Source organism: Ranitomeya variabilis, chromosome 8, assembly GCF_051348905.1.
Source record: "Ranitomeya variabilis isolate aRanVar5 chromosome 8, aRanVar5.hap1, whole genome shotgun sequence".
Lineage (NCBI taxonomy): Eukaryota > Metazoa > Chordata > Amphibia > Anura > Dendrobatidae > Ranitomeya > Ranitomeya variabilis.
This window is the reverse complement of record NC_135239.1, coordinates 87,602,641-87,630,042: the sequence shown is the minus strand read 5'-3', so window position 1 is coordinate 87,630,042 and position 27,402 is coordinate 87,602,641. Positions and strand designations below refer to the sequence as shown.

The following is a 27,402-nucleotide window of genomic DNA, read 5'->3' as shown; positions in this document are numbered from 1 at the left end:
TGAACCATATCCCTCATGCTAGCGATTTGGTTCGAATCCAGCTCCAAAACATCCTCCGAAGGCACGTCCGAGAACGCCTCGCCTGACTTGGGTGAAGACCGGGAAGAAGCAGACCGCTGAGACGAACCGTGGGGCGAGATGGAACGGGAAGAGGACTCAGACTGGCTTTCCTGTCTGGATCTTTGGCAGTCTATATTGGCAAGCTCGGACGCAGCTTCCTGTGGCCCGCTGGCTACCGAGGAAGTTTGCAGGGGCTACCTATCCAGTACGGACACCAGGGTCTGAGACATCCTGGTACGATCCGCCACAGATTGTGACAGAGGAAGCCCATCCTGGTATAGGGAAGGGGCTCCTGGGCAGTAGGCACAGTGGGGTTGCAGCAGTCCTGACAGAGGGGAGAGGACTGACCTGAGGGAAGCCTGCATTTCGATGAAGAACATACAAAGTGTCTGACTAAGGCTAGTTTCACATTAGCGTTTAAATCCGCAGCGTTTAATCCGCATCTGCAAGTGGTGGAAAAAACGCATATAAACGCGTACAAACGCAGCGTTTTTTAGAAGCATACGGTACCGCATGCGAATAAAAAAACGCCGCGTTTGTACGCGTTTATATGCGTTTTTTCCTGCGTTTGCGTTTTTGGTGCGCATGATGAGAAATTTCACGAGAAAAATCAAGATAACCAGACACCGGCAATGGGACTACAGAGGGCGTGTATTATGGGATTTCTTTATATAGACCCCTGAACAGCTGTAATCTTCAGATTTTGCTCCTGTATCCTGTGTCATGATGGATCTTCGCATGGAGAGCTTTTATTTCAACCTGGATTTAAGCTTCAAGCTGTTTCTTGCCTGTGCTTTTGCTTGGGAGCAAGACAGAAATCGCGAAAGATGGAGAAGGAGACAATGTAGGCGTTTTTGGAGACACCCCATTATCGAACTACGTGAGAGCCGTGGAGCCTATCACACGCTGTATGGCAAGCTTAATGCCAACCCGGAGAAATTCCATGAATATACAAGGATGTCGCAAGACTCGTTCCGGGATTAGCTTGCTCGTGTCCAAGGAGCCATACGGAGACAGGACACCCAGCTCCGTAGAGCGATTCCACCGGAGCAACGTCTGCTGGTTACATTAAGGTACGTTCCAAATCTAAACCAATGACAGTCCAAATTTCGTGTTTTCTGACATGTATGTTTTGGGTATTTTCCTTTCTTTCTTTAGCGTAACCACACCATAAATAGAATAGTTTGTAATTTTTTGGGGGTTTCTTTTTCTTACAGATTTCTGGCAACCGGAGAGAGTTTATCATCCCTCCACTTCCAATACCGGCTTGGAATATCCACCCTGTCCGGAATAGTTGCGGACACCTGTCGGGCTTTGTGGAATGTACTCCGGGATGAGTTTATACCCCTACCCACCGTCGACATGTGGCTTGAAATTGCGGAAAAATTCTGGAGTGTGTGTGATTTCCCCAACTGTTTAGGAGCGGTGGACGGAAAGCACATCCGCATTATCAAACCAGCCAGAACAGGATCGGAGTACTTCAATTACAAAAAATATTTTTCTGTTGTGCTCATGGCAATAGCTGATGCAGACTGTCGCTTCATCGCCGTGGACATTGGAGCTTTTGGCCGTGGCAACGATTCCCAGACTTTCAAGAACTCGGATATGGGCCGCTGTGTGTATGGCAAAAATTTCAATTTTCCCCCGCCACAACCTCTCCCCAACACTCAAGGTCCACCGATGCCATTTGTTATGGTTGGGGATGAGGCCTTTCAGATGTGTGAAAACCTACTGAAGCCCTATTCCAGTCGGGACTTGAACCACACTAGAAGGATCTTTAACTACAGACTGACCAGGGCCCGAAGAACAGTAGAGTGTACCTTTGGCATTCTGGCCTCTAAATGGCGCATTCTTGCATCAGCCATAAATCTAAAAGTGGAAACAGTCGACGAGGTGGTCAAAGCCTGTGTGGTTCTGCACAATTATATAATGGTTAAGGAGCAACCCAACATTGAACTGGATGAACCAGTTGCACACCCACTGCCCGATTTCCAGCATCACCCGCTGCGGTCAACTGCAGCCGTTGGTCACATGCGGGACCAATTTGCTGCCTTTTTTGATTCAGATATTGGACGTGTTGCATGGCAGGACAATGTTGTGTAAATGTCCAGTTGTAATTCGATCTGTACCAGTAATTTTCTACAATGATAATATTTCTCATTAATAAAGTTTAGTTTTGGTTGTGTTGACCGTGTATCCTATGTTTTTCCTCTACAAACCAAGGCTGTCCTAAAACTAGCAGTATTTGGTCTGTATTTAATATCAGTATTTGTAATCCAAAACCAGGAGTGGGTGATAAAAGCATAGGTGCTAGTTATTATATTAATATCATAATTTACCTCTAATTGTTCCACTCCTTGTTTTGTATTACAAATACTGATACTTATCAGAGTCTAGACATGTTTTTCTCTTGTTGAACGCATGCGTTCATGAACGCAAGCAAACGCGTGTGCTTGTAAACGCATGCGTTCATATAAACAGCAATGCGTTTTTTTGTTGCAATCCTTGCGCAATCGACCGCATGCGTTTACAGGCGGCAAATTGACGCCTCTAAAAATTACATGTTGCATTTCCGCACCAAGCCACAAACGACGATACGACGCATGCGTCGTCAAACGCGGACAAACAAAAACGCATGCGTCCCTAATGTTAAATATAGGAATACACAACGCATGTGGATATATGCGGTAGAAACGCTGCGGACACAACCGCAAATGTGAAACCAGCCTAAGGCAGAAGAAGAGGAAGCAGGAGGATGGAAACGTTCTCCCTTAGAATTAGACATAGGGACCCACTAAAAGATGCCAGAGGGTTAGATTGCCTGAACACGCTTCTGTGTTAGGGGCTGGGGTCCTGCCGAGTAGACCTATGAGGATACGGGGTGGCCGTACACGCCGTACTCATAGTCTCTTTGTGGGAGTACAGTGGTGACCGTTCACCCTGTATCCCTCCGTGGTACCTGAAAAGAAACGATGCACGTAGAGGTAGAAATGGGACTAATGAAAGACCTGTGTCCACCTCCTACTGACACTAAGCTAAACTGATTATCAGAATGCCAGTCAGTGGGGTGTACACTGCGGAGGAGGAGCCTCCTAGTGGCAGCAGCATACACCCATGGTTCCTGTGTCCCCCAATGAAGCGATAGAGAAAATAGAATTGTGGTGACATTTGTTGATCCCAATACTGTTTGCAGCTGGACATGTAACGGAGTATCATGAGCGGCAATCGATCTCATCGATCACTGCCTTTATCTGCCCCTATAAAAGGACCTTTTCTCTAGTCACCTTCCACGACAGCAGTATCGGAGGATGTCTCCCCGCCCTAATAGGGGACAGGAACAGAAAGAGGTTAAATACCCCTCCCCTTCCTGCAACCACCAGTGTTTTTCCTGTCCCCTATGGGGCATGAAGAGGTTTCCGATAGTGCTGCCGTGGCCGGCGAACGAGAGCACTAGTTACCTGTCAGCCGGGCAGTCGCGGTCGAGAGCTCCGTCTCCTCCTCTGCCTCCAGACTGCTCCCATCTCCGCGGTCCCCGCGTGACTTGGGACCCCCACCCGCTCTTCCTGCGCCACCTTCGGGTGGTAATGCAGAGCGGTGTAGTGCTCCGGGGTCCTCCTGTAGCTCCCCGGCTTCCTCCTCTCACCACGCTGCTGCGGGGTTGGCGCGCGCACACCGGAAGTGACGCTCCGGGACTTCCGGTTGTTTGAACTGGAGCTTGGCGCGCGCCGGCCGGCGTCCTGAACATGGGGAACAGCAGCGGCGGCCAAGGCGGGCGTCTCAGACCCCCCCCCAGGGACATTTTTCGAGGGAGGAGCACCAAACTCGCTGGAATCTCGGTAAGACTATTTATTCTTGACTGGGGAGCCCTCCTAGTGAGACGTCGGTCGGTGACTGCACCTCTAGCGTTATGGACGGTGACAAACCCCCTCACTCTGCTACTGCAGAGCCCAGCGTGCACCCCTCTACTGTAAGTAGTGGGATGATGTCCCTTGCTGTCCATTCTGTAAAAGTGTAGCGGCTCAGTCCACCTTTCTCTCTCGTTTCAGGGAGACAAGGTCACTGGCACTAGGAAGCCCAGCCGCAAGTGTGGTACTTGTTCAGTCAAGCTCCCCTCAGCATACACTAAGAAGCTCTGCCAACCATGCACAGACGAAGTGCTGCGTAGCGAACAGCCTTCTTTAATGGATAGTATCAGAACCCTCATTAGGGAGGAGGTTCAGTCCTCTATGGCGACCTTCTCTCGAGCCCCGACTCCGCAGCCTCCCCCTCCGACTCCGCAGCCTCCCCCTCCCAAGAAAAGGAAAGTGGGCCGGGTAGCCTCAGACTCTGACTCAGGCGAGATACATACCTCGGATTCAGAGTACAGCTGGGAGAAAGAGGGTTCTACGTCTACTCCTGCTCCCTGATCGGATAGTAGGAAGTACCTCTTCTCATCTGAAGATTTGGAGGAGTTAATTTCCATGGTGAGGGGCACCATGGGGGTAGAAGAGGAGGTAGAGGACCATTCTGTGCAGGACGATATGTTCGGGGGTCTGAAACCTAAATCGGTAAAAGGATTCCCCATACATGAAAACATAGAGAACATTATCCTCCAGGAGTGGAGCCTGCCAGAAAAGGGGCTGAACGTCCCATCCGAGTTCAAAAATCGCTTTCCTCTGGAGGGAGATTGTTCTTTATTTGATATGCCCAAGGTGGATGTTCAGGTGTCAAGGGTCACTAAGAAAACGGCCCTACCCTTCGAAGACTCCTCCCAACTTAAAGATCCTATGGATCGTAAGACTGAGAGCTTACTGAGGAGATCTTGGGACACCTCAACTAACTTATTAAAATCCAACGTGGCCTCAACATGTGTGGCCAGATCATTGGTTATCTGGCTTCGTACCTTAGAGAACCACCTCATACAAGGTACATCCAGGGAGGACATCCTTAATTCTCTCCCCTTGCTCCAAAAAGCATCCGGATTCCTCGCGGACGCTTCAGCGGAATCAGTACGGGTAGCCGCTAGATCCGCTGTCCTTACAAACTCAGCAAGGAGGGCCCTGTGGCTTAAATCTTGGGGGGGAGATGTTACCTCAAAGTCCAAACTTTGTGGTATCCCTTTCCAGGGCCATCATGTCTTTGGACCAGCCTTGGACGACATCCTGGACAAGGCTTCAGACAAAAAGAAGGTTCTCCCAGAACAACGGAACCCGAGGAAGCGGTTTTTTCGTCCCCCCCGGGAACAACCACCCCAACAGAACTATAGGGGAAAAGGCAAAACGGGGCGATGGAGCTACCCTAAAGGTGGGAAAACCAGAAACATCATGGTTCCCCAGCCCCAGCAGCCCTCTGAAAAACAATGACTGCTTTCAGGTCGGGGGTCGACTCTCGAATTTTCTCCCCAGGTGGCAGGAGATCACCAGGGATCAGTGGGTCCTGCGTACCATACAGGATGGCCTAAAATTGGAATTCGAGAGTCCTCCTCCTCACCATCTAACAATCACTTCTCCACAATCTCCAAAACTTCAGGAGGCTCTGAGGTCGGATATTCTAAGTCTGCTCCGAGAGAAAGTGATTTCCCACGTACCACATCGGGAAAAAGGAGAAGGCCATTATTCCCATCTCTTTCTGGTGAAGAAACCCTCAGGGAAACACCGTATTATCGTAAACCTCAAACCTCTGAATCAGGTGATAAGATATCGAAGATTCAAAATGGAATCTAGCAGATCAGCAATCCCGCTGATTGGACAGAACTGGGTAATGGCCACATTGGACCTGAGGGACGCATACTACCATGTGCCAATCCACCCAGACCACAGGAGGTTCCTCAGGTTCGCCATTTCCCAAAACAAACGGATCAGCCATTACCAGTTCAACGTCCTTCCCTTCGGAGTATCATCAGCTCCACGGGTCTTCACCAAGATCATGCTGGAAGTGATAATCTTTATACGACAACAGGGGATCTGCGTCATTCCATACTTAGACGACTTCCTCCTTATTGCTCCATCAGCTTCTCGCCTCAATCAAGACGTGGCGAGGGTTCTCAGCATCTTAACGTCTCTCGGGTGGATTCCAAATCTGGCGAAATCAGATCTCCGGCCATCTCCCCAGAAGAAATTTCTAGGAATTCTGCTGGACTCAGAAAAGAGAATGTCCTTCTTACCCAGGGACCGTCGGATAGATCTGGTCCACAAAATCTCCAAATTCAGAGACCAGAAATTCCCAACTCTGAGAGACTCTATGTCAATCCTGGGTTCTCTAACATCATGCATCCAGGCAGTCTCCTGGGCCCAGGCCCATACAAGGACTCTCCAATCTCACATCCTGTCGTATTCAAGAGGACACCAGATGGCTTTATCCAGAAGAATTCCTCTTCCTACTCATGTAAGATCCTCCCTCTCATGGTGGCGGAACCCCCGAAACTTACAGCGGGGAGTCAGCTGGGATCAGACCCCTCTCCGAGTACTTACAACAGATGCAAGTCAGAGAGGTTGGGGTGCGGTGATCGAGAAATCACACTTTCAGGGTCTATGGTCCCTAGAGATGAGACGCAGCTCCTCAAATCTGAGAGAGTTAAAAGCAGTGGAGGAGGCGCTAAAAGCCTCATCGGCCCTCATCCAGGGTCACCATGTTCGGGTGATGTCCGACAACATGACCACTGTCGCCTACCTCCGACACCAAGGGGGCACGAAATACTCAAGCCTAAAGCTAACTGCTGGAAGGATTTTTTCCTGGGCAGAGAAACACCTCCTGTCTATTTCGGCAGTACATATAAAAGGGCTGGACAATTCCCAGGCGGATTACCTCAGCAGGAGGGACTTTCATCCTGGGGAATGGTCCCTAAATCAGGAGGTATTCCTATCCTTGGTCCAGAGGTGGGGAACCCCCGAGGTGGACCTGTTCGCCAGCAGACAGAACAAAAAGTCAGACAACTTTTTCTCCCTGAACATCTCAAACGAGACCCAAGGACTGGACGCATTTTCACATCCTTGGGAATTTACCCTAGCGTATGCCTTCCCGCCAATCCCACTGCTATCCAGAACATTGCAGAAAGTCCGGATAGAACAAGTCCCAACGATTCTGATAGCCCCACTGTGGCCAGGAAGAGGCTGGTTCAACGCGTTAACAGACATGTGCTTAGAAGGTCCAATCCTACTTCCCCAGAGACACGACCTGCTTCAGCAGGGTCCTCTATTTCATCCAGATCTGCACAAGCTAAAGTTAGCAGCCTGGCTTCTGAAGCCGAGATCCTGAAGGCCAGAGGGCTCTCTCAAGACGTGATCGAAACCCTACAAAAAAGTAGGAAGCCGATCACTAATGCCATTTATGGGAAAATATGGAAGAAATTTTCTTCATGGTGTCTTCCGAACAAACCAGATCCATTTAACCCGGAAATTGCTCAAATCCTTCAATTCCTCCAGAAGGGCTTGGAGATGGGACTCTCACCAAGTACCCTGAAGGTCCAAGTGTCGGCCCTCGGATCTTTCTTTGACCAAGATCTGGCAAGTCACCGATGGATCAAACGGTTTATAGCTTCAGCGACAAGAATCCGTCCAAGACGTCTCGTCCACACCCCTCCGTGGGACTTGAATCTTGTCCTGAACAGTCTGACCAGTGATCCCTTTGAACCCCTCTCAGCCGCCAACTTAAAAATCCTGACCCTAAAAACGGTCTTTTTGGTGGCCATCACTACCGCCAGGCGTGTAGGGGAGATACAGGCTTTATCAATCCAGGAACCATTCCTGACCGTAACTATGGACAGCATAATCCTGAAATTGGATCCTTCCTTTATGCCTAAAGTGGTCTCTGATTTCCACAGAAATCAGGAAATCATCTTACCATCTTTCTGTCCGAATCCATCTAACCCAAAAGAAGAGATCTTTCATACCCTGGACGTCCGCAGAGTGGTCCTATTCTACCTTCAACAGACAGAGGGTTGGAGGGTGGATCAAAATCTATTCATCCAGTGGTCAGGACGGAATAAAGGCAAGAAGGCAGCCAAAAGTACAATAGCAAATTGGATCAAACAGGCCATTAGCCTTGCCTATTCATCCCAGAATCTGACTCCTCCAGCTTCTCTAAAAGCACACTCCACCCGTGCAGTCTCAACTTCCTGGGCAGAGAGGGGTAGCGCATCTTCAGAGCAGATTTGCAGAGCCGCCACCTGGTCATCAGTCCACACATTCACCAGGCACTACAGGCTCAACTTCAATAGGGACCTTTCGTTTGGCAGACGAGTTCTCCAGGCTGTTGTCCCTCCCTAAAGAAATTAGCGGTTGGTATTACTCCGATACTGCTGTCGTGGAAGGTGACTAGAGAAAATAGAATTAGAACTTACCGGTAATTCTCTTTCTAGGAACCTTCCACGACAGCACTAATTTCCCTCCCTATCTGATTTATATACTGATTGTTTCCTGCACTTAAGTGGTAACTAAATATGCTACTGTGTCCAGAAAAAACACTGGTGGTTGCAGGAAGGGGAGGGGTATTTAACCTCTTTCTGTTCCTGTCCCCTATTAGGGCGGGGAGACATCCTCCGATACTGCTGTCGTGGAAGGTTCCTAGAAAGAGAATTACCGGTAAGTTCTAATTCTATTTTCTCGTTGACTGTTCTTTTGGGTAACATAACTGCAGGACCGATGGCAAGTAGGTTACGCTGAGTAAGTTACCATGGAGACGCATAATTCTGCATAGGAGCTGTAACAAAATAGAATACTTTTAGGGAAACTAATTTAGTATTTTTTTCTTTTTAGATCAATAATGTAATGCTTACAGATCACTAAGAGACCCTTAGGGTATGTGCACACGTTGCAGATTTTGCTGAGATCCTCAGCAGTTTTGATGCTGCGGATTCGCTGCTGTTTTCCATGAGTTTACAGTACCATGTAAACCTATGGAAAACAAAATCTGCAGTGCACATGCTGTGGAAACTCTGCGTTGTTTATTCCGCAGCAGGTCACTTCTTTGTGCGGATTCCGCAGCGGTTTACACCTGCTCCATAATAGGAATCCGCAGATGTAAAACTGCAGGTGGAATCCGCACAAAAACCGCAAAAAAAACCCACGGCAAATCCGCGGTAATTCCACAGATAATCCGCAGTGCGGTTTACTTGCGGATTTACCAAAATCAGTCCGGAAAAATCCGCAGGACTTTCCGCAATGTGTGCACATAGCCTGAATGTTTTACCCAATATTTACACCGTCTGGTGCTTTGTCACGTTACGTGTTGGGAAAAAATGTCTCAATGCATATGCAAACCTGTCCGATAACACCCATGGGGAAATGTGGCTATGTTTTGTCTCACTGATATAAAAGCAAATTAATGTTTAGACAATTAGTACAGCAATACTGGAAGGTGTAGTGCGCTGTGGAGCCCCAACTTGTATTTTTCTACTGCTTAGGCCCTGTTCACACTGTGTTTCTGATTATGTGTTTCTGATTATGTGTTTCTGATTAGGCCCTGTTCACACTGTGTTTCTGATTATGTGTTAGGCCCTGTTCACACTGTGTTTCTGATTATGTGTTTCTGATTATGTGTTTCTGATTAGGCCCTGTTCACACTGTGTTTCTGATTGTGTTTCTGATTAGGCCCTGTTCACACTGTGTTTCTGATTATGTGTTTCTGATTATGTGTTTCTGATTAGGCCCTGTTCACACTGTGTTTCTGGCCCTGTTCACACTGTGTTTCTGATTATGTGTTTCTGCTTAGGCCCTGTTCACACTGTGTTTCTGATTATGTGTTTCTGCAGTGCATTTGGGGGTCCTGCCTGAGTCCCCTTAAAAATGGTATCCAGACGAACATCTGATGGGGCCATAAAATTCAATGACCTGGACGGAGTTCATATAAACGCCGTTTTAATTTTTCTCTGAAAGTGATAATGTTTTCAGATGGCACAGAATCGTAGACCACTTTCCTTTGCCCATATGAAAAGATGGACGCTTTAAGAAAAAAAATCCAAATGGAAGTTAATTTGAAGTCTGTTCATGTCCTTGCATTCTGCGGCTCTGGGGGATTGTCTGAAGCCGGTGTACAGGATGAATTGGGCGAGACTTCTACATGCCCTGCAGAACCGCAGTGTGAACAGGGCCTTAGTGAGGACGCACAGATACACAACAGAAGGGTTAAGGATTAGACTATATATCAGAAAAGAGGGAAAATGGTTCTGTATGACAAATTGTGGACGCCTTGGTTGGAATTGGGTTAGGAGGAGATTAAGGGAAAATTAAGCCTGAGGAGGTTTCGCCTATAAAATAATGGTATATAAATTCATAGTGAAGGACATTATATTATACTAAAGTATATAATGCTACAAGACATGTGAAAAGAAGGACGTGAGCTGTCTAAGTGGGAAAGGGGAGGATGGGGATGATGGGTAAAGGGGGGTTAATGCTGGGGGGGGTTGAAAAACACATGTTATTGTTAAATGTTTATTGCATTTTATAAATCAATAAAATTCTATTTGATTTAAAAAAAAAAAAGGATTAGACTATAGGAACTGATCACATTGCCGCCATGATAAAAGGAAAAGGCAATGATGTACGAGTTCCTGGCTTATATTTATCTGTTTCTTACTTCTTTTTTTTTATTCACAAAGGTTGTTAAAAGAAAGTCTCGGGGGCAATTCCAAAACGGCCATGATTGCTACAGTGAGCCCCGCGATCAGTAACGTGGAGGAGACCCTCAGCACACTGAGATACGCAAGACAGGCCCGGCTCATCATAAACGTGGCCAAGGTGAATGAGGACATGAATGCCAAACTGATCCGAGGTGAGTGCCAGGGTCTTCTATGGGACGTGGCACAAGGCGGGCACACGTGGCGGCCATTCCTTATGGTAATATTCATATTTTGTCATTTTAGAATTGAAATCCGAAATTGAGAAATTAAAAGCATCTCAACTTTCTGCCAGGAGCAAAGACTCTGAAAAGTATCATCGGTGTCAGCATGAGATTACAGCTCTGAAGCTGAAGCTTAGCCAGCAGGAGAAGGAGATGTCCGCACTACACAGGTGACCAAGTACCGATGTGTACAGGAGTGAGGGGCCTAGAACAAGTACCAGAGTCTGCAATTACAGCAGATTAGTGCCCAGCCTTCACAATACAAACTGCACACCTCATTACTAAAGAGGTCTTGGACCTGATGAGACTTATGGGTTTACTTTGAAAATCCATGTCACAATGGCTGTATAATCTTTTAGGAATGTTTTACTCAGTCTCCCTCCACTTAGCCTTATTGTCAGCTTTTTAGTGTTACTCCTCCATGCTGCTGAGATCTCTCTGCTCAGTACCAGCTGCAGCTGTACATCAAGTTGAGTGGGCGAAGATAGAGTACACTTGGATCAGTGAACTTTTCCATTCTATAGCTGGACTAGTAAAATTCTCATTTTATTATCAGGATTATACAGTACGGCCGTTGTGACATGGATTTTTAAATCTATACCCGGCCTCGCTTAGTCTAAGAGATCTGTATAAAAATATATGCAGGTTACGCTATGAAATCTGCTGACAGATCTGCTTTAAAGGCAGTCCATCAGCAGGTACTGCTATGTACACTAAGAGCAGCATGATATAGGGGGAGAGACTCTGATTCCAGTTATATATCACTTACAAGGCTGCTTGGTGCAGTTTTGATACAATGCCTGTTTTTTCTGCTGTAGATGTAGCAGTGCTATGAATGCTGAGCCTTGCTCACACCACTGATTAGCAGCTTCCTGTGTACTCTGTACATTATCAGCAGGCTGCCGATCAGAGGTGGTGGCGGAGTTAGAGATTAGCCAGACTGTCAGCCTTGTGACATTTTGTCCTCTAGTGATCTCCTGCTGATAAAACACTGATTGTATCTGAACTACAGTAGCAAGCTGCAGAGGAAGTGACGCATCCCTGGAATCAGGCTCTCTGCCTCTACAATATGCTGCTTTAAGACTAAATAGAAAAAAACTGCTGATAGATTCCCTTTAACTAACTAAACTGGCCAAAAGTGACTAAATTGTGTCTTTTCAAGTGACCTTTTGCTATCACCTAGACCGATTGTTACTAGTATTTAAGATTTTTTTTTTCTTATTAACAATTGGTAGGAGGATAGGAGTAGTGGTGTCGTGGTCTGCGCTGCTGTGCTAGATACAAGAAATCTGGAGGACATGATGAGGGATTAGACCCTGCAGTTTATTCTTGATGCGTTTCAACGTTGAACCAACTTCTTCATGAGAGCCACAATCCTGAAATGAATTCTGAATTGAATATTGAATTGAATATTGTGATTTTCCTGATGAAGAAGTTGGTTCAACGTTGAAACTGCAGGGTCTAATCCCTCATCATGTCCTCCAGATTTCTTGAATCTAGCACAGCAGCGCAGACCACTACTCCTATCCTCCTACCAATTGTTCTACATGGCGGGGTCTCCTGACTCCAGCAGCTGTCATACCTTGATTCCTCATTAGTGGGTTAAAGGGAACCTGTCAGGTCCCCCGTGCCTAACAACTCAGCAGCATTCACGTATGTATGAGCATTTATAACCTCTGCTTTTCCTATGCTAATTAGGGCTTTGACCAATTGATGGAGCGTTCGTATCCTCAGACTAGTCTGTTCTCTTTGCATTTAACATGCCTCTGTGGGTGTGGTAACATAATTTGTAGGTAGCTGGTAATGACTCCGGCAAATCATGTTATCACACCCACAGGGGCATGATAACATGCAAAGATGGCCGACTAATCTGGGAACACTAATGCCCCATCAATTTTATTATGGAAAATGTATTTTTTATCTTTCTTATATTCTTGGTTCTTATTAAGGGCCTGGAAAGAAAAGCTGGAGCAAGCGGAACAAAGGAAGAAAGAGGAAACAAAAGAGTTACAGGTGGGTTTTGATCCGGACTTCGGAGCATATAGCCATTGGCGGTGATGCTCCATATTTGTATGGGAAAGATGGATCTAGCAGGTCCAGGTAGATATCGCACGGCATCCTCTTCAGTAGATTACCGACACTCTGACTCTTCTCACATTGCCGATTCCAAGCTCCTGTGTGTTGGGGCTAAGAATTGTAAAGTTATTTTATGATCTGAGCCTGTTCAGAATGCACATAATGTGCTTTGTATCATATAGCAATGTACATATTGTTTGTGAAGACCAGTGTGTGTCCAATATGGTGCCCATTTATTGTGTCTTCCAGAAAGCAGGTATCACTTTCAAGATGGATAATCGTTTACCAAACCTTGTGAATCTTAATGAAGATCCTCAGTTGTCTGAGATGTTGCTCTACATGATAAAAGAAGGAGCGACCACGGTGGGGAAATATCAGGCAGGTTCATCACACGACATCCAGCTGTCCGGCGCACTCATTGCTGAAGACCACTGGTACGTCATGGACGGCAAATTTAGACCTGTGTAACTATCTATTAATAGACCGGTCGTGTTATAATCTTATATATCTTGTTACATATATATAACTGATCTATTATTGCAAAACAAATCAACCCAAGAAGAATCATTGCCAAACTTGTTCCATCTTTTAATGTCACTCATAATCTGTACCAATCCATTGAAAAATATACTGAAATCTTTTCAGGTGGAAAAAGAAAAATCTAGAATTAAAATAATGTGGTTGCAAAAATATGCAGACCCATAAAGTAACACTTTTTTATGTAACCTTTGAATTTGACACCATTCACACTTCTTGGGTAGGAGTCTATCAGCATGGCACATGTAGAATTGGCAGTCTTTGTCCACTCTTCCTTGCAGTCGCTCTCCTAATCTGTCAGATTGCGATATCATCTCTCGTCTACAGCTCCCTCTTCAAGTCAACCATAGATTTTCAGTTGGATTCAGGTCCGGGCTCTGGCTGGGCCGTTCCAAAACTTTTATCTTCTTCTGATGAAGTCGTTCTTTTGTTGATTTAGAGGTATGCTTAGGGTCATTGTCATACTTTAAGGTGAAATTTTTCTCCATCTTCAGCTAATTAGAAGCGACCTGATAGTTTAGTTGCAAAATTGACTGATATTTCGATCTATTCATAATTCCCAGTTCCAGCTGCCAGAAGTCAACTCTAAAGCATAATGATTCCTCCACTGTGTTTCACTCTGGGTATGGAGTTCTTTTGGTGTTGTGTAATGCCGACTTTGCACCAAATATACAGGTGCATCTCACAAAATTAGAATTTATAATAATAATAATAATTTTTATTTATATAGCGCCAACATATTCCGCAGCGCTTTACAAATTATAGAGGGGACTTGTACAGACAATAGACATTACAGCATAACAGAAATCACAGTTCAAAATAGATACCAGGCGGAATGAGGGCCCTGCTCGCAAGCTTACAAACTATGAGGAAAAGGGGAGACACGAGAGGTGGATGGTAACAATTGCTTTCGTCGTTCGGACCAGCCATAGTGTAAGGCTCGGGTGTTCATGTAAAGCTGCATGAACCAGTTAACTACCTAAGTATGTAACAGTACAGACACAGAGTGCTATTGACTGCATAAAGTGTATGAGAACATGATGCGAGGAACCTGATTGGTTTTTTTTTTTTGTTTTGTTTTGTTTTTTTTTTGTTTTTTTTTAAATAGGCCACACAGGGATCGTTAGGTTAATGCGTTGAGGCGGTAGGCCAGTCTGAACAAATGAGTTTTTAGGGCACGCTTAAAACTGTGGGGATTGGGGATTAATCGTATTAACCTAGGTAGTGCATTCCAGAGAATCGGCGCAGCACGTGTAAAGTCTTGGAGACGGGAGTGGGAGGTTCTGATTATTGAGGATGCTAACCTCAGGTCATTAGTGGAGCGGAGGGCACGGGTAGGGTGGTAGACTGAGACCAGAGAGGAAATGTAGGGTGGTGCTGAGCCATGGAGTGCTTTGTGGATGAGGGTAATAGTTTTGTACTGAATTCTGGAGTGGATGGGTAGCCAGTGTAATGACTGGCACAAGGTAGAGGCATCGGTGTAACGGTTGGTGAGGTGAGGAAATTTATTTCAGTTCTTCAATACAAAAAGTGAAACTCCTATATTATATAGAGTAATTACAAACAGAGTGATCTATTTTAAGTGTTTATTTCTGTTGATGTTGATGATTATGCTTACAGCCAATGAAAACCCAAAAGTCATTATCTCAGTAAATTAGAATACTTTATAATACCAGCTTGAAAAATGATTTTAAAATACGAAATGTTGGCCTACTGAAATGTAGGTTCAGTAATTGCACTCAATACTTGGTCGGGCTCCTTTTGCATCAATTACTGCATCAATGCTTCGTGGCATGGAGGTAATCAGCCTGTGGCACTGCTGAGGTGTTATGGAAGCCCAGGTTGCTTTGATAGTAGCATTCATCTTGTCTGCATTGTTGGGTCTGGTGTCTCTCATCTTCCTCTTGATAATACACCATAGATTCACTATGGGGTTAAGGTCAGGCGATTTTGCCAACCAACCCAGCACAGTGATACTGTTGTTTTTAAACCAGGTATTGGTACTTTTGGCAGTGTGGACAGGTGCCAAGTCCTGCTGGAGAATGAAATTTCCATCTCCAAAAAGCTTGTCGGCAGAGGGAAGCATGAAGTCTGTTGTGAATTCCGTTCTTGGGCTCCCTCCTGTGGTTATGAATGGTACTTTTGTGAGTTCTGCCCTTGGGCTCCCTCTGGTGGTTTCGAGTAGTACTGCTGCTCCTTGAGGTTCTGCAGCAGCTGCTTTCACTAATCGGCTCCACTGGCCTTGCTATTTAACTTGGCTCTGGTCTGTAGTCCATGCCAGCTGTCAATGTTCTCTGGGTTGGATTCAGATCTCTACTTGGATTTCTCTGATGGCCTGTCCATTTCAGCATAAGATAAGTTCTTGCTAGTTCTTTGGTTGTCCATTTGCTTTGGACCTTACTGCTCAGTTAAGTTATGTTTCTTTTGTCCAGCTTGTCATTATGAAATATTCAGGCTAGCTGGAAGCTCTGGGGAAGCAGATTTGCCCCTCCACACCGTGAGTCGGTGTGGAGATCATTTTTGTAAACTCTGCGTGGATTTTTAGTTTTTAATACTGACCGCACAGTATCCTTTTCTATTTTCTGTCTATCTAGATTAGAATTGGCCTCCTTTGCTAAAATCTGATTTCATTTCTGTGTATGTCATTTCCCTCTCTACTCACGGTTAATATTTGTGGGGGGCTATCTTTCCTTTTGGGAATTTCTCTGAGGCGAGAGAGTTTTCTGTTTCCATCTTTAGGGGTAGCTAGTGCAGCGCCCCAGAGTCCTGGTCGTTGCAGTACTGATGCTCCGCCGCTAAGGGGGGCTATGGTACGTCTGATGGCACTGAAGGAGTTCACCTGACCAGGTATCACAGACACCAATACACTTTACAGTCTGGCCTCCAGGGGGAGCTAAGGGCGCTATGTATTAGGCCACTCCTCACAATCTGGTAAAACTGGGGGTTAGACAGGAAGTTAGAGAGAAGCTGACTGGGTTGGAGCCAGGCAACATCCTGTGGCAGAGGGTGTTGCAGGGGAAGATTCAGGGGGGTCCCTGTCAGGGGTGGGATCCTGACAGAGGCCTAGCGAACAGACAGAACGTTACGGGACCGCGCCTGCACGAGATAGCGGCGGTGCCCTAAGAAAGGACAAGAAGCGAGGTTTATTGTGCTGAGTGAGAAACGAGATCAACGCAACAAGGAGAAACACCAGTAGGAGTCGTGCTTTAAGACGAGGCAACATCCTACTGAGGCGCGCAGCCGGTGGCTGGAACGCCGAGGAAGTATAGAGCTCCAGGCCTAACTTCAAACCTACGGCAGGACAGTCAGTTATAGGTGGGCTGTCTCACCCAAATCACCTAAGAAGACATAGGGGGCAACAACAGGAGAGGGGCGACACTAGGGTCCAGGAAGAGCTCCGAGCCTACCCGTCATACGGGTGTGTCCTAGCCATATAATCGGGGGGACGAAGAAGAACATCATAATCGAGTTGTGAGGGAACTTCAGAAACAGACACAACAGTTGTGGGGACTATCCCGTAAGCACAGCAGGGGAGGACCACAACACACAAGCGCTAGAATGAAGGCACAGATTTCCACCTGCAAAGGGAACTCTGGAGGTGCCATCGGACCGGCCAGACTCACGCAGCCCGGTTAACCGTATTCCGGACTGAGGATCCTGAAGCCTTCAGTAAAGAGGTAAAGAGACTGCAACCTGGTGTCCTTGTTATTTACTGTGACCTGCACCGCACCACTACAACATCATCACCACCCACACCTTTCATTGGGCGCCCCTCAGCAGAGTCACGGACCGGGTCTAGCCACCGTGACAACCCCAGAGCAGAGACTCAGAGGCCCGGGACCGGGTACCCCTCGGCCCTGCGGCAGTGGGGGCGCTGCAAACTTGGCGTCACAAACAGGATCTACTTAAGCCTGAAGGATCAGGTCATGTGTGCCTTGGAACTGTGATTTATTATACTTGGAGTGTGACTTATTGCAAAGACTGTGTACTGCCACTTGCCGCCAAAAGTTCCCGCCGAAACCGCCGCCATTACAGCGCTAAGGAGAGCGCAGGAGAAGAAGAAGGGCGTGGAAGTGGGCGTGAACAAGCTGAAGAGCGCGAAAGACAATGGCCGCCCAGTCTAAGTATTTCTGTCCCTTGAGGACGTGTCCGTCAGCAGCCGAGATCCGCCTCCTAATCCTTAATGGAGGGCAAAGAAAGCGAAACCGCCTACGGAGGAGAGAGCGGGAAAAGGACGAGGAAGAAGCAGCGAACCACGTGGAGGACGCCATGGCGAGCTGCCCGGAACCGGAGCGTGGGGTCGGAGCAGAGGACTCCCCCAGCTACCCGGAGGGACACCGTGACCAGGCCTCCACCGCTGATACTGACTTCCTGCCGGCCGGAGTGGATGAGCTCAGCGACCAACTCCTGCGGACGCAGCTGAGCACTGAGGCCGGGTGGAAGAAGACCTTCATCGGGAGCCTCACCAGACGTCTGTCGGCAGCCTCGTCTGGTCCGGAGCAAGAAAGAAGTTCCAGCGCTCCGAAGCCAGAAAGCAAGGCTCTGCCGGAAAGCGAGATGCTGCAAACGGAGATGACAACGCCGCAGCGCAAGGCCCTGCAACCAGCGTTCCAGATCCCAGCGGAGACGGAGCAGATCGGCACCAGAGGGACCGCGTCTGAAGCAGGTATGAAGAACGACCCTGCCTCGCCAGCAGAGGACCTGCTGATAGACCCCGTCGCGTTACCCCCTCTCCCTGGGACCTATAGACTCCGGCGCTTTACACCCTGGGATTGGGCCATGGGTATGGAGCACTTCTTAAAGGCCCCGATCTCGCCGATCACCTTGCCGAGCGAGGTCTATGCGGAGCTACGGCCGCCAGAGCGAGAGTAAACCTCGATGCCATGGATATGTAAATAGTTAACTGTTTGTTTCCCTGCTTTTTGCTGCTTTAAACCCGACTAGGGTTATTCTTAAAGGGATCCCTTTGTTTACCCGGGATCCCTATTGCTTTTTATTTTTGTTTTTGTTTTCCCTTTCTGCTCCTTTTAACCCCCTATTTGGAAAAGAACTGTTGGATCATGAACACTGCATGATTACAAACTTATTGTAAATAGTTTGCACCTTCTTAAAGGTGCCCTCTACTGGTTGGACAAAGAAAAGGGCTCTGCGAAGAAACTGTTCCTGGAAGCAGTACCGGAGTCCTTGCTGCGTACGGACTTGCAGCTTGAGAAGTTGCACTACCTCATAGAGACTTGGTCCCTTCTTAAAGGGAACGTTCACCCATAGCACTTAAAGTATAATGATGCCTTAAGAGAAATAGTGATAATGCTTACATGTAGCAGTTATATGTAGTTAGCTAGTTAATTGTAAGGAATGCTTAATAATGTGTTAGAGAATGAGGACAGGAAGTGAACCCATACGGGGTTAGTCGGTGAGTCCTCCTTGGAGCCATACAGAGATGGCTCGGTGATCCTGAACTGAGAGATGGATGATACGTTCTATACTATGTATAGTAGCAGAAAGGCAGTAGGCCCGGGCGGAAAGGGGCGGTCCTGCAATAGAACGAGAGGCAGTAGGCCTGGGGCAGATAGACAGGCGGTCCTGCAGATGTAAGGATGGAAAATGAAGGAAAAGTTGATTAGCCTTATAGTGTTTTATAAGAAGGTCTTTAGTGGATTCAGCGTGTACGTCCTTGAAGGCAATGTTAAATTATTGTTCAAAAATTTGCACTTAGTAGAATACCCGGTTGGGTAAGAAAGTTATTTATAGTACGTTATTTAAAGTATTTAACTATGTTTGTAACGTTCAAGTGTCCCCACCTCCCATAAAGGGAAGCTCTGTTCAAACTTACTTATTGTTATTGCATTTCAAAATTGTATGTCTTTTTGCTGACATGTATTGTTGTTTTCTTCCCAGTCCAGGAGTACTGGATTTAACCGGGGGGGGGGGGGGGGGAGTGCAGCGCCCCAGAGTCCTGGTCGTTGCAGTACTGATGCTCCGCCGCTAAGGGGGGCTATGGTACGTCTGATGGCACTGAAGGAGTTCACCTGACCAGGTATCACAGACATCAATGCACTTCACAGTCTGGCCTCCAGGGGGAGCTAAGGGCGCTATGTATTAGGCCACTCCTCACAGTCTGGTAAAACTGGGGGTTAGACAGGAAGTTAGTTAGAAGCTGACTGGGTTGGAGTCAGGCAACATCCTGTGGCAGAGGGTGTTGCAGGGGAAGATTCAGGGGGGTCCCTGTCAGGGGTGGGATCGTGACAGAGGCCTAGCGAACAGAGAGAACATTACAGGACCGCGCCTGCACGAGATAGCGGCGGTGCCCTAAGAAAGGACAAGAAGCGAGGTTTATTGTGCTGAGTGAGAAACGAGATCAACGCAACAAGGAGAAACACCAGTAGGAGTCGTGCTGTAAGATGAGGCAACATCCTACTGAGGCGCGCAGCCGGTGGCCGGAACGCCGAGGAAGTATAGAGCTCCAGGCCTAACTTCAAACCTACGGCAGGACAGTCAGTTATAGGCGGGCTGTCTCACCCAAATCACCTAAGAAGACATAGGGGGCAACAACAGGAGAGGGGCGACACTAGGTTCCAGGAAGAGCTCCGAGCCTACCCGTCATACGGGTGCGTCCTAGCCATATAATCGGGGGGACGAAGAAGAACATCATAATCGAGTTGTGAGGGAACTTCAGAAACAGACACAACAGTTGTGGGGACTATCCCGTAAGCACAGCAGGGGAGGACCATAACACACAAGCGCTAGAAGGTAGGCACAGATTTCCACCTGCAAAGGGAACTCTGGAGGTGCCATCGGACCGGCCGGACTTGCGCAGCCTGGTTGACCGTATTCCGGACTGAGGATCCTGAAGCCTTCAGTAAAGAGGTAAAGAGACTGCAACCTGGTGTCCTTGTTATTTACTGTGACCTGCACCGCACCACTACAACATCATCACCACCCACACCTTTCATTGGGCGCCCCTCAGCAGGGTCACGGACCGGGTCTAGCCACCGTGACAACCCCAGAGCAGAGACTCAGAGGCCCGGGACCGGGTACCCCTCGGCCCTGCGGCAGTGGGGGCGCTGCACTAGTTCTTAGGCTGTGACGAGGCATCTAGGGAGTGACAGGAATGTCCCACGGCTATTTCTAGTGTTGGTGTTAGGATTAGGAACTGCGGTCAGTAAAGCTACCACCTCCCAGAGCTTGTCCCAAGACTCATTTTACCCACCAGGTCATATCAGTGCTTCTCCGTAACCACCAGGTCATAACAGAAGTCCTCTAAAATTTCCTGGTAGATGGCCGCGCTGACTTTGGTCTTGATAAAACACAGTGGACCTACACCAGCAGATGACATGGCTCCCGAAACTATCATTGATTGTGGAAACTTCACACTAGAACTTGGAAATCAAGGTTTGGGGAGCCATGTCATCTGCTGGTGTAGGTAAACTGTGCTTTCTCAAGACCAAAGTCAGCGCAGCTGTCTACCAGGAAATTTTAGAGCACTTCATGCTTCCCTCTGCCGACAAGCTTTTTGGAGATGGAAATTTCATTCTCCAGCAGGACTTGGCACCTGTCCACACTGCCAAAAGTACCTATACCTGGTTTAAAAACAACAGTATCACTGTGCTGGGTTGGTTGGCAAAATCGCCTGACCTTAACCCCATAAAGAATCTATGGAGTAATATCAAGAGGAAGATGAGACACCAGACCCAACAATGCAGACGAGCTAAAGGCTGCTATCAAAGCAACCTGGGCTTCCATAACACCTCAGCAGTGCCACAGGCTTATCGCCTCCATGCCACGCTGCATTGATGCAGTAATTGAGGCAAAAGGAGCCCCGACCAAGTACTGAGTGCATTTACTGAACATACATTTCAGGAGGCCAAAATTTCAGATTTTAAAATCATTTTTCAAGCTGGTGTTATAAAGTATTCTAATTTACTGAGATAATGGCTTTTGGGTTTTCATTGGCTGTAAGCCATAATCATCAACATCAACAGAAATAAACACTTGAAATAGATCACTCTGTAATGACTCTATATAATATGAGTTTCACTTTTTGTATTGAAGAACTGAAATAAATTAACTTTTTGATGATATTCTAATTTTGTGAGATGCACCTGTACCTTTTGTAATTATGGCCAAAAAGTCCAACCTTGGTTTCATCAGACCATAACATGTGTTCCCTCATGATTTTGAAAGATTCGATGTAGGCTTGCACAAAACATGCAGTAGTTGTGCTTGAATGTTTCTCTTTGTAAGAAAAGGCTTCCGTTTTGACACCCTGCCCCACAGGCTAGACATATGAAGAACATGGGAGATCATCACCTGTAGTACACAACCGTTATTTGCCAGAAATTCCTGCCGGTCCTTTAATGTTGCTGTAGGCCTCCTGGCAGCCTCTAATACCAATTTTCTCATAGTCTTTTCATCAATTTTTGAGGGACGTTGAGTACTAGGTAATGTAATTTTTGTGCCAATTTAAGCCACACATTGATGTTGATCTTCACTGAGTAACCAGAGTTATCTAATGCTTTGGACATTTTTTTTTTTTGTTCCCTTTCTCCTCACTGATCACTTTCAACGAGATACCTTTGCTGTCTTGTAAGCTGATTATGGACCATTGCTTTTGCTTTAAGATGCTGCTAACAAAATGTCTGGAAAGTCCTAGAAGAACAGATAAACTTTATATGGGGTTAATCAGAATCGCTGTAAACAATGGCATCTGTTTACTGACTACCATTTACAAGTGTAAAAGGGATTGGTTAATGCAGAACACAATCACAGAACCAATCTGAATCTACTTTATTTTAGTTTTATTTTCGTTTCCCCCTCCTAATGGTATCAGTTTGTTTCTCATGCATTTGTACACATTATGGGTGACACTGAAGGTGGAAAAAGTTCTGAAATGATTCTTCTTGGTATGATTTTTAACTTTAATATTGCATTATTTTTTTCTTGTCCCTTTAGCATGATCACAAATATCCACAGCACAGTGACTGTTACCCCTACAGGAGATGCCAAGACTTATGTCAATGGAAATCAGATTTCATCTTCAACGGTTTTGCACCACGTATGTGTTTTTTTTAAATTAGATTGCGCCAAATTGAAGGATCCTAAGAAAGTGGTATTAAAATACAAGTGACTGGTTTAAATGGTTATGTTATGCACCCTCCATTGCTATCACTGGAAATGTGCAAAGCACACCATCACCATAAAGCAGACCATCCTAAGGGCCATCATTTCATCAGGCAGGAATTGCACAGAAGATGCCCCTATTCTTCACATTTAAACATAATAAAGGCTAGAGGTTTAATAATATCAAGCTGCTCTTACACAGTCCTATGAGTATGAATGGTTACAGGCTGCAAATAAAACCTTATCCTGCACTCCTATGTTACTCCTGCCCATCTGCCGCCACTTCTTACTCCCCTACTGTCCGTATAGGACACCCATGAACTACAGGATTGCTTTTGCTTGTCGTTTGTAACTGTGGAGATGCATAGTAGCTGCAAACATAAACCTTATTGCATTGGATTAGATATAGATGGCACAATGACCCTAACATCTATGTCTGTGATATTATATACATGAAACATGTTTGTTTGTGTTAATCTACTTTTAAATAGCGATGTTTGATCTTTTTTAGGGGGATCGTGTTATTCTGGGAGGTGACCATTATTTCAGATTTAATCACCCTGTTGAGGTCCAGCAATTGAAAGGACCATCAAGAATTTCAACTCTACCATCAGAACGGCCCAAGGACTTTGAGTTTGCAAAGAATGAGCTTCTGCATGCACAAAGATCTAAGTAAGAGGAAACGTTCTTATTAGTTACTAGATGGTGGCCCGATTCTAACGCATCGGGTATTCTAGAATATGTATGTATGTATATAGCAGCCACATAGTATATAGCACAGGCCACGTAGTATATAGGAGCCACGTAGTATGTAGCAGCCACACAGTATATAACACAGTATATAACACAGCCACGTAGTATATAACACAGCCCACATAATGTATAACACAGGCCACGCAGTATATAACAGAGGCCACGCAGTATATAACAGTGGCCGCGCAGTATATAACAGTGGCCGCGCAGTATATAACAGTGGCCGCGCAGTATATAACAGTGGCCGCGCAGTATATAACAGTGGCCGCGCAGTATATAACAGTGGCCGCGCAGAATATAACAGTGGCCGCGCAGTATATAACACAGCCCACGTAGTACTGTGTATAGCAATGTGGGCACCATATCCCTGTTTAAAAAAAAATAATTAAAATAAAAAATAGTTATAGGCTGTGTGCACACGATGTGGATTTAGTGCGGATCCGCAGTGGATTTTTCCGCGCAGAAACGCTGCAGATCCGCACTGTGATATACAGTACAATGTAAACAAATGTGAAAAAAAGCTGTGCAGATGGTGCGGAAAAATCAGCGCGGAAACGCTGCGGATTTAAAAGAAGTGCATGTCACTTCTTTTGTGCGGATCTACAGCGTTTCTGCACCCTTCCATTATAGAAATCCGCAGTGGTTAAAACCGCAGAAAATCCGCATCAATTCCACATAAAAACCACACAAAATGCGCATAAAATCCGTGGCAAATCTGCACCTGCGGATTCTGCCAGGAGATGTGGATTTTTGTGCAGAAAATTCTGCACCCCATTTCTCAACATGTGCACATAGCCATATACTCACCCTCCGGTGTCCAGCGAAGCTGTCCCGATGCGCGCGCGGCTGCCGCCAGCTTCCGTTCTCAGAGATGCATTGCGAAATTACCCAGATGACTTAGCGGTCTCGCGAGACGGCTAAGTCTTCTGGGTAATTTCGCAATGCATCTCTGGGAACGGAAGCTGGCGGCAGCCGTGCACGCATTGGCGGACAACGGAAGGTGAGAATAGCAGGTTCTTTGTTTTTTTATTATTTTTAACATTAGATTTTTTTTACTATTGATGCTGCATAGGCATAACGCGGTCCGTTAACGCTGCCATTAACCCTGTGTGAGCGCTGACTGGAGGGGATTATGGAGCAGGCGCCGGGCACTGACTGGATGGAAGTAGGGAGGGACTAATTCTCGGCCGGGCTGTGCCTGTCGCCTGTCCAGTGACGCGGGATTTCCGTGACAAACAGACAGACGGAAGTGCCCCTTAGACAATTATATATATATATCTCTATAGATGACACACGAAGACCAATAATTTCTTATCCAATATGTTCAAACACACGTGTTCTTTACATTGTAGGTTAGAAGAAGAGATCGAGGAAGCTCGAGTGAGAGCAAAGGAAGAAATGATTCACGGAATCCAGATCGCAAAAGAAATGGCACAACAGGAGCTCTGCTCCCAGAGGTCGGCGTACGAGGACAGGATCCGGGCCTTGGAGGCAGTGCTGGTGAGCTTCATCTTCTGCTTGCCTCCATGTATATTATTCAGAATCCTCTATATAAGGCCATGAGTTGTTCTGCTTTATACCTAATTACTGTATCTAATTAGAAAGAGGAGACTCTGAAGAAACAACAGCAGGAGATGAGCAGCAAGAAAGCTGTGAGCAAAATCCAGGAGCTGGAAGAAGCAAAGATGCAACTTCAGCAAGAAGTGCAGCTCAACAAGCGGAGACTTGAGATGGAGACCATCGCAACGAAACAGGTAGATGACTGGGTGACACGTGCAGTACTGAGCTGAAATCTGTCTTTTGTGCATGGCCAGCCTGAGCTAAAACCAAGAGCCTTATGAAGCCAGACACTTGGCTCTGTGGCAAATATATTCAGTGGATGTCTGTTCTCGGGATGCTCCATTTTTAATCCTATATTAATTTGGAAACTTTTTAACATATTTAAAGGGAACCTGTCACCCCCCTCAGGCGTTTGTAAGTAAAAGAGCCACCTTGTGCAGCACTAATGCTGCATTCTGACAAGGTGGCTCTTTTAGTTATGCTCCCTGCACTCGCTGAAATAAACGCTTATAAAATGTGCCCCCTCATACCATGAAATCGTTCCGGGGGCGGGTCTTTCCCCCCTAATCAGACACAGCACAGCCGTCACTCCAGGCCTGTGCCTCCACTTGCTTCATTAGCATTCCCGGCTCATGCAACTGCGCATGCTCGGAAAAAAAATACTTACAGCGCAGGCGCCGGGAACGCTAATGAAGCAAGAGGAGGCGGCGCCCAGCGCGCACAGCTCCGGAGTGATGGCTGTGCTGCATCTGATTAGGAGGGAAAGACCCGCCCCTGGGATGATTTAACGGTATGAGGGGGCACATTTTCTAAGCGTTTATTTCAGCGTGTGCAGGGAGCATAACTAAAGAGCCACCTTGTCAGAATGCAGCATTAGTGCTGCACAAGGTGGCTCTTTTAGTTACAAACGCCTGAGGGGGGTGACAGGTTCCCTTTAAAACATATACAAAATCTAAGAGCCGCCTAATATGGATCCATCAAAGTGACGGGAAAACACTTATGAAATATGAAACAACAAAACGGAGAACGGAGCGCTACCTCAGCTGTATTGGGGGTGATAAAACACTTCCCACAATATAATAAAATGTCATTAAATATGAAAATCTAAACAACATACTATCAGCAAGGTAGATCTAAAAAAAAATGTAAGATAGGTACAATAACAAATGTACATGTGCCACAAATAACAAATTATCATCCTAAAACGTTAACACCTAGCAGTAGATAAGTCTGTATAACAACAAACAAAAAAGCAATCTCTATTTATGCTAGAGAATATGCCTATGCTCAAGTCTGATCAAGTTTCTGTATGTGTGTTATATGCACAAAAAATATATAATTCAATCTAGTGAACAACTTGTAGGAGTAAGAGTTCAGTCTACCTTGTGGTAACCACTTCCCCTGATGAAGATGGGCGAAACGTACGTTGGTACACTTGTTTGACTGGTTTACCGTTTAATGGCTGGGTATATATGTTCTAATTCTTAGTGATTTTTGCATCCAATCTTTAGTTCTTTAGTAGAATTAACTCCTACAAGTCTTTCACTAGATTGTATGTATTATATATATTTTTGCACACACAGCCTATATGTAGGCTATGTGCAATATATATATATATATATATATTTACTAAAGTAAATAATGGTAACATTCAATAGCGCTTACGCAGGTGGTAAATTAACTTAAAATGAAGTTAATAACAATAAATGTGCTGGGGGGTTGGGATTATGTGTGGTAATGTGGTGGGGGGTGGGATTATGTGTGGTAATGGGGTGGGGGGCGGGATTGTGTGGTAATAAGGTGGGGGTGGGATTATATGTGGTGGGGGGCAGAGCTACTGTGCAGAGGGCGTAATTAGCGAGTAATCGCGATGCCTCTTATATATATATATATACACTCACCGGCCACTTTATTAGGTACACCATGCTAGTAACGGGTTGGACCCCCTTTTGCCTTCAGAACTGCCTCAATTCTTCGTGGCATAGATTCAACAAGGTGCTGGAAGCATTCCTTAGAGATTTTGGTCCATATTGACATGATGGCATCACACAGTTGCCGCAGATTTGTCGGCTGCACATCACCACCACCAGCCTGAACCGTTGATACAAGGCAGGATGGATCCATGCTTTCATGTTGTTTACGCCAAATTCTGACCCTACCATCCGAATGTCACAGCAGAAATCGAGACTCATCAGACCAAGCAACGTTTTTCCAATCTTCTACTGTCCAATTTCGATGAGCTTGTACAAATTGTAGCCTCAGTTTCCTGTTCTTAGCTGAAAGGAGTGGTACCCGGTGTGGTCTTCTGCTGCTGTAGCCCATCTGCCTCAAAGTTCGACGCACTGTGCGTTCAGAGATGCTCTTAGGCCTACCTTGGTTGTAACGGGTGGCGATTTGAGTCACTGTTGCCTTTCTATCAGCTCGAACCAGTCTGCCCATTCTCCTCTGACCTCTGGCATCAACAAGGCATTTCCGCCCACA

The 27,402-nt window shown here is 46.3% G+C and overlaps 1 protein-coding gene across 2 annotated transcripts in view; it reads left to right on the top strand.

Moving 5' to 3' along the window:
• Positions 1 to 27,402, top strand: part of KIF14 (kinesin family member 14) — a 109,665-nt gene that overhangs the window by 42,303 nt on the left and 39,960 nt on the right. For both annotated transcript variants that reach the window (XM_077277757.1, XM_077277756.1), the window contains exons 11-18: positions 10,634 to 10,806; positions 10,898 to 11,045; positions 12,825 to 12,888; positions 13,201 to 13,385; positions 22,441 to 22,543; positions 23,120 to 23,280; positions 24,714 to 24,861; positions 24,963 to 25,115. In XM_077277757.1, coding sequence (XP_077133872.1) covers positions 10,634 to 10,806; positions 10,898 to 11,045; positions 12,825 to 12,888; positions 13,201 to 13,385; positions 22,441 to 22,543; positions 23,120 to 23,280; positions 24,714 to 24,861; positions 24,963 to 25,115 — 1,135 coding nt within the window. The remainder of the gene's footprint in view (positions 1 to 10,633; positions 10,807 to 10,897; positions 11,046 to 12,824; positions 12,889 to 13,200; positions 13,386 to 22,440; positions 22,544 to 23,119; positions 23,281 to 24,713; positions 24,862 to 24,962; positions 25,116 to 27,402) is intronic.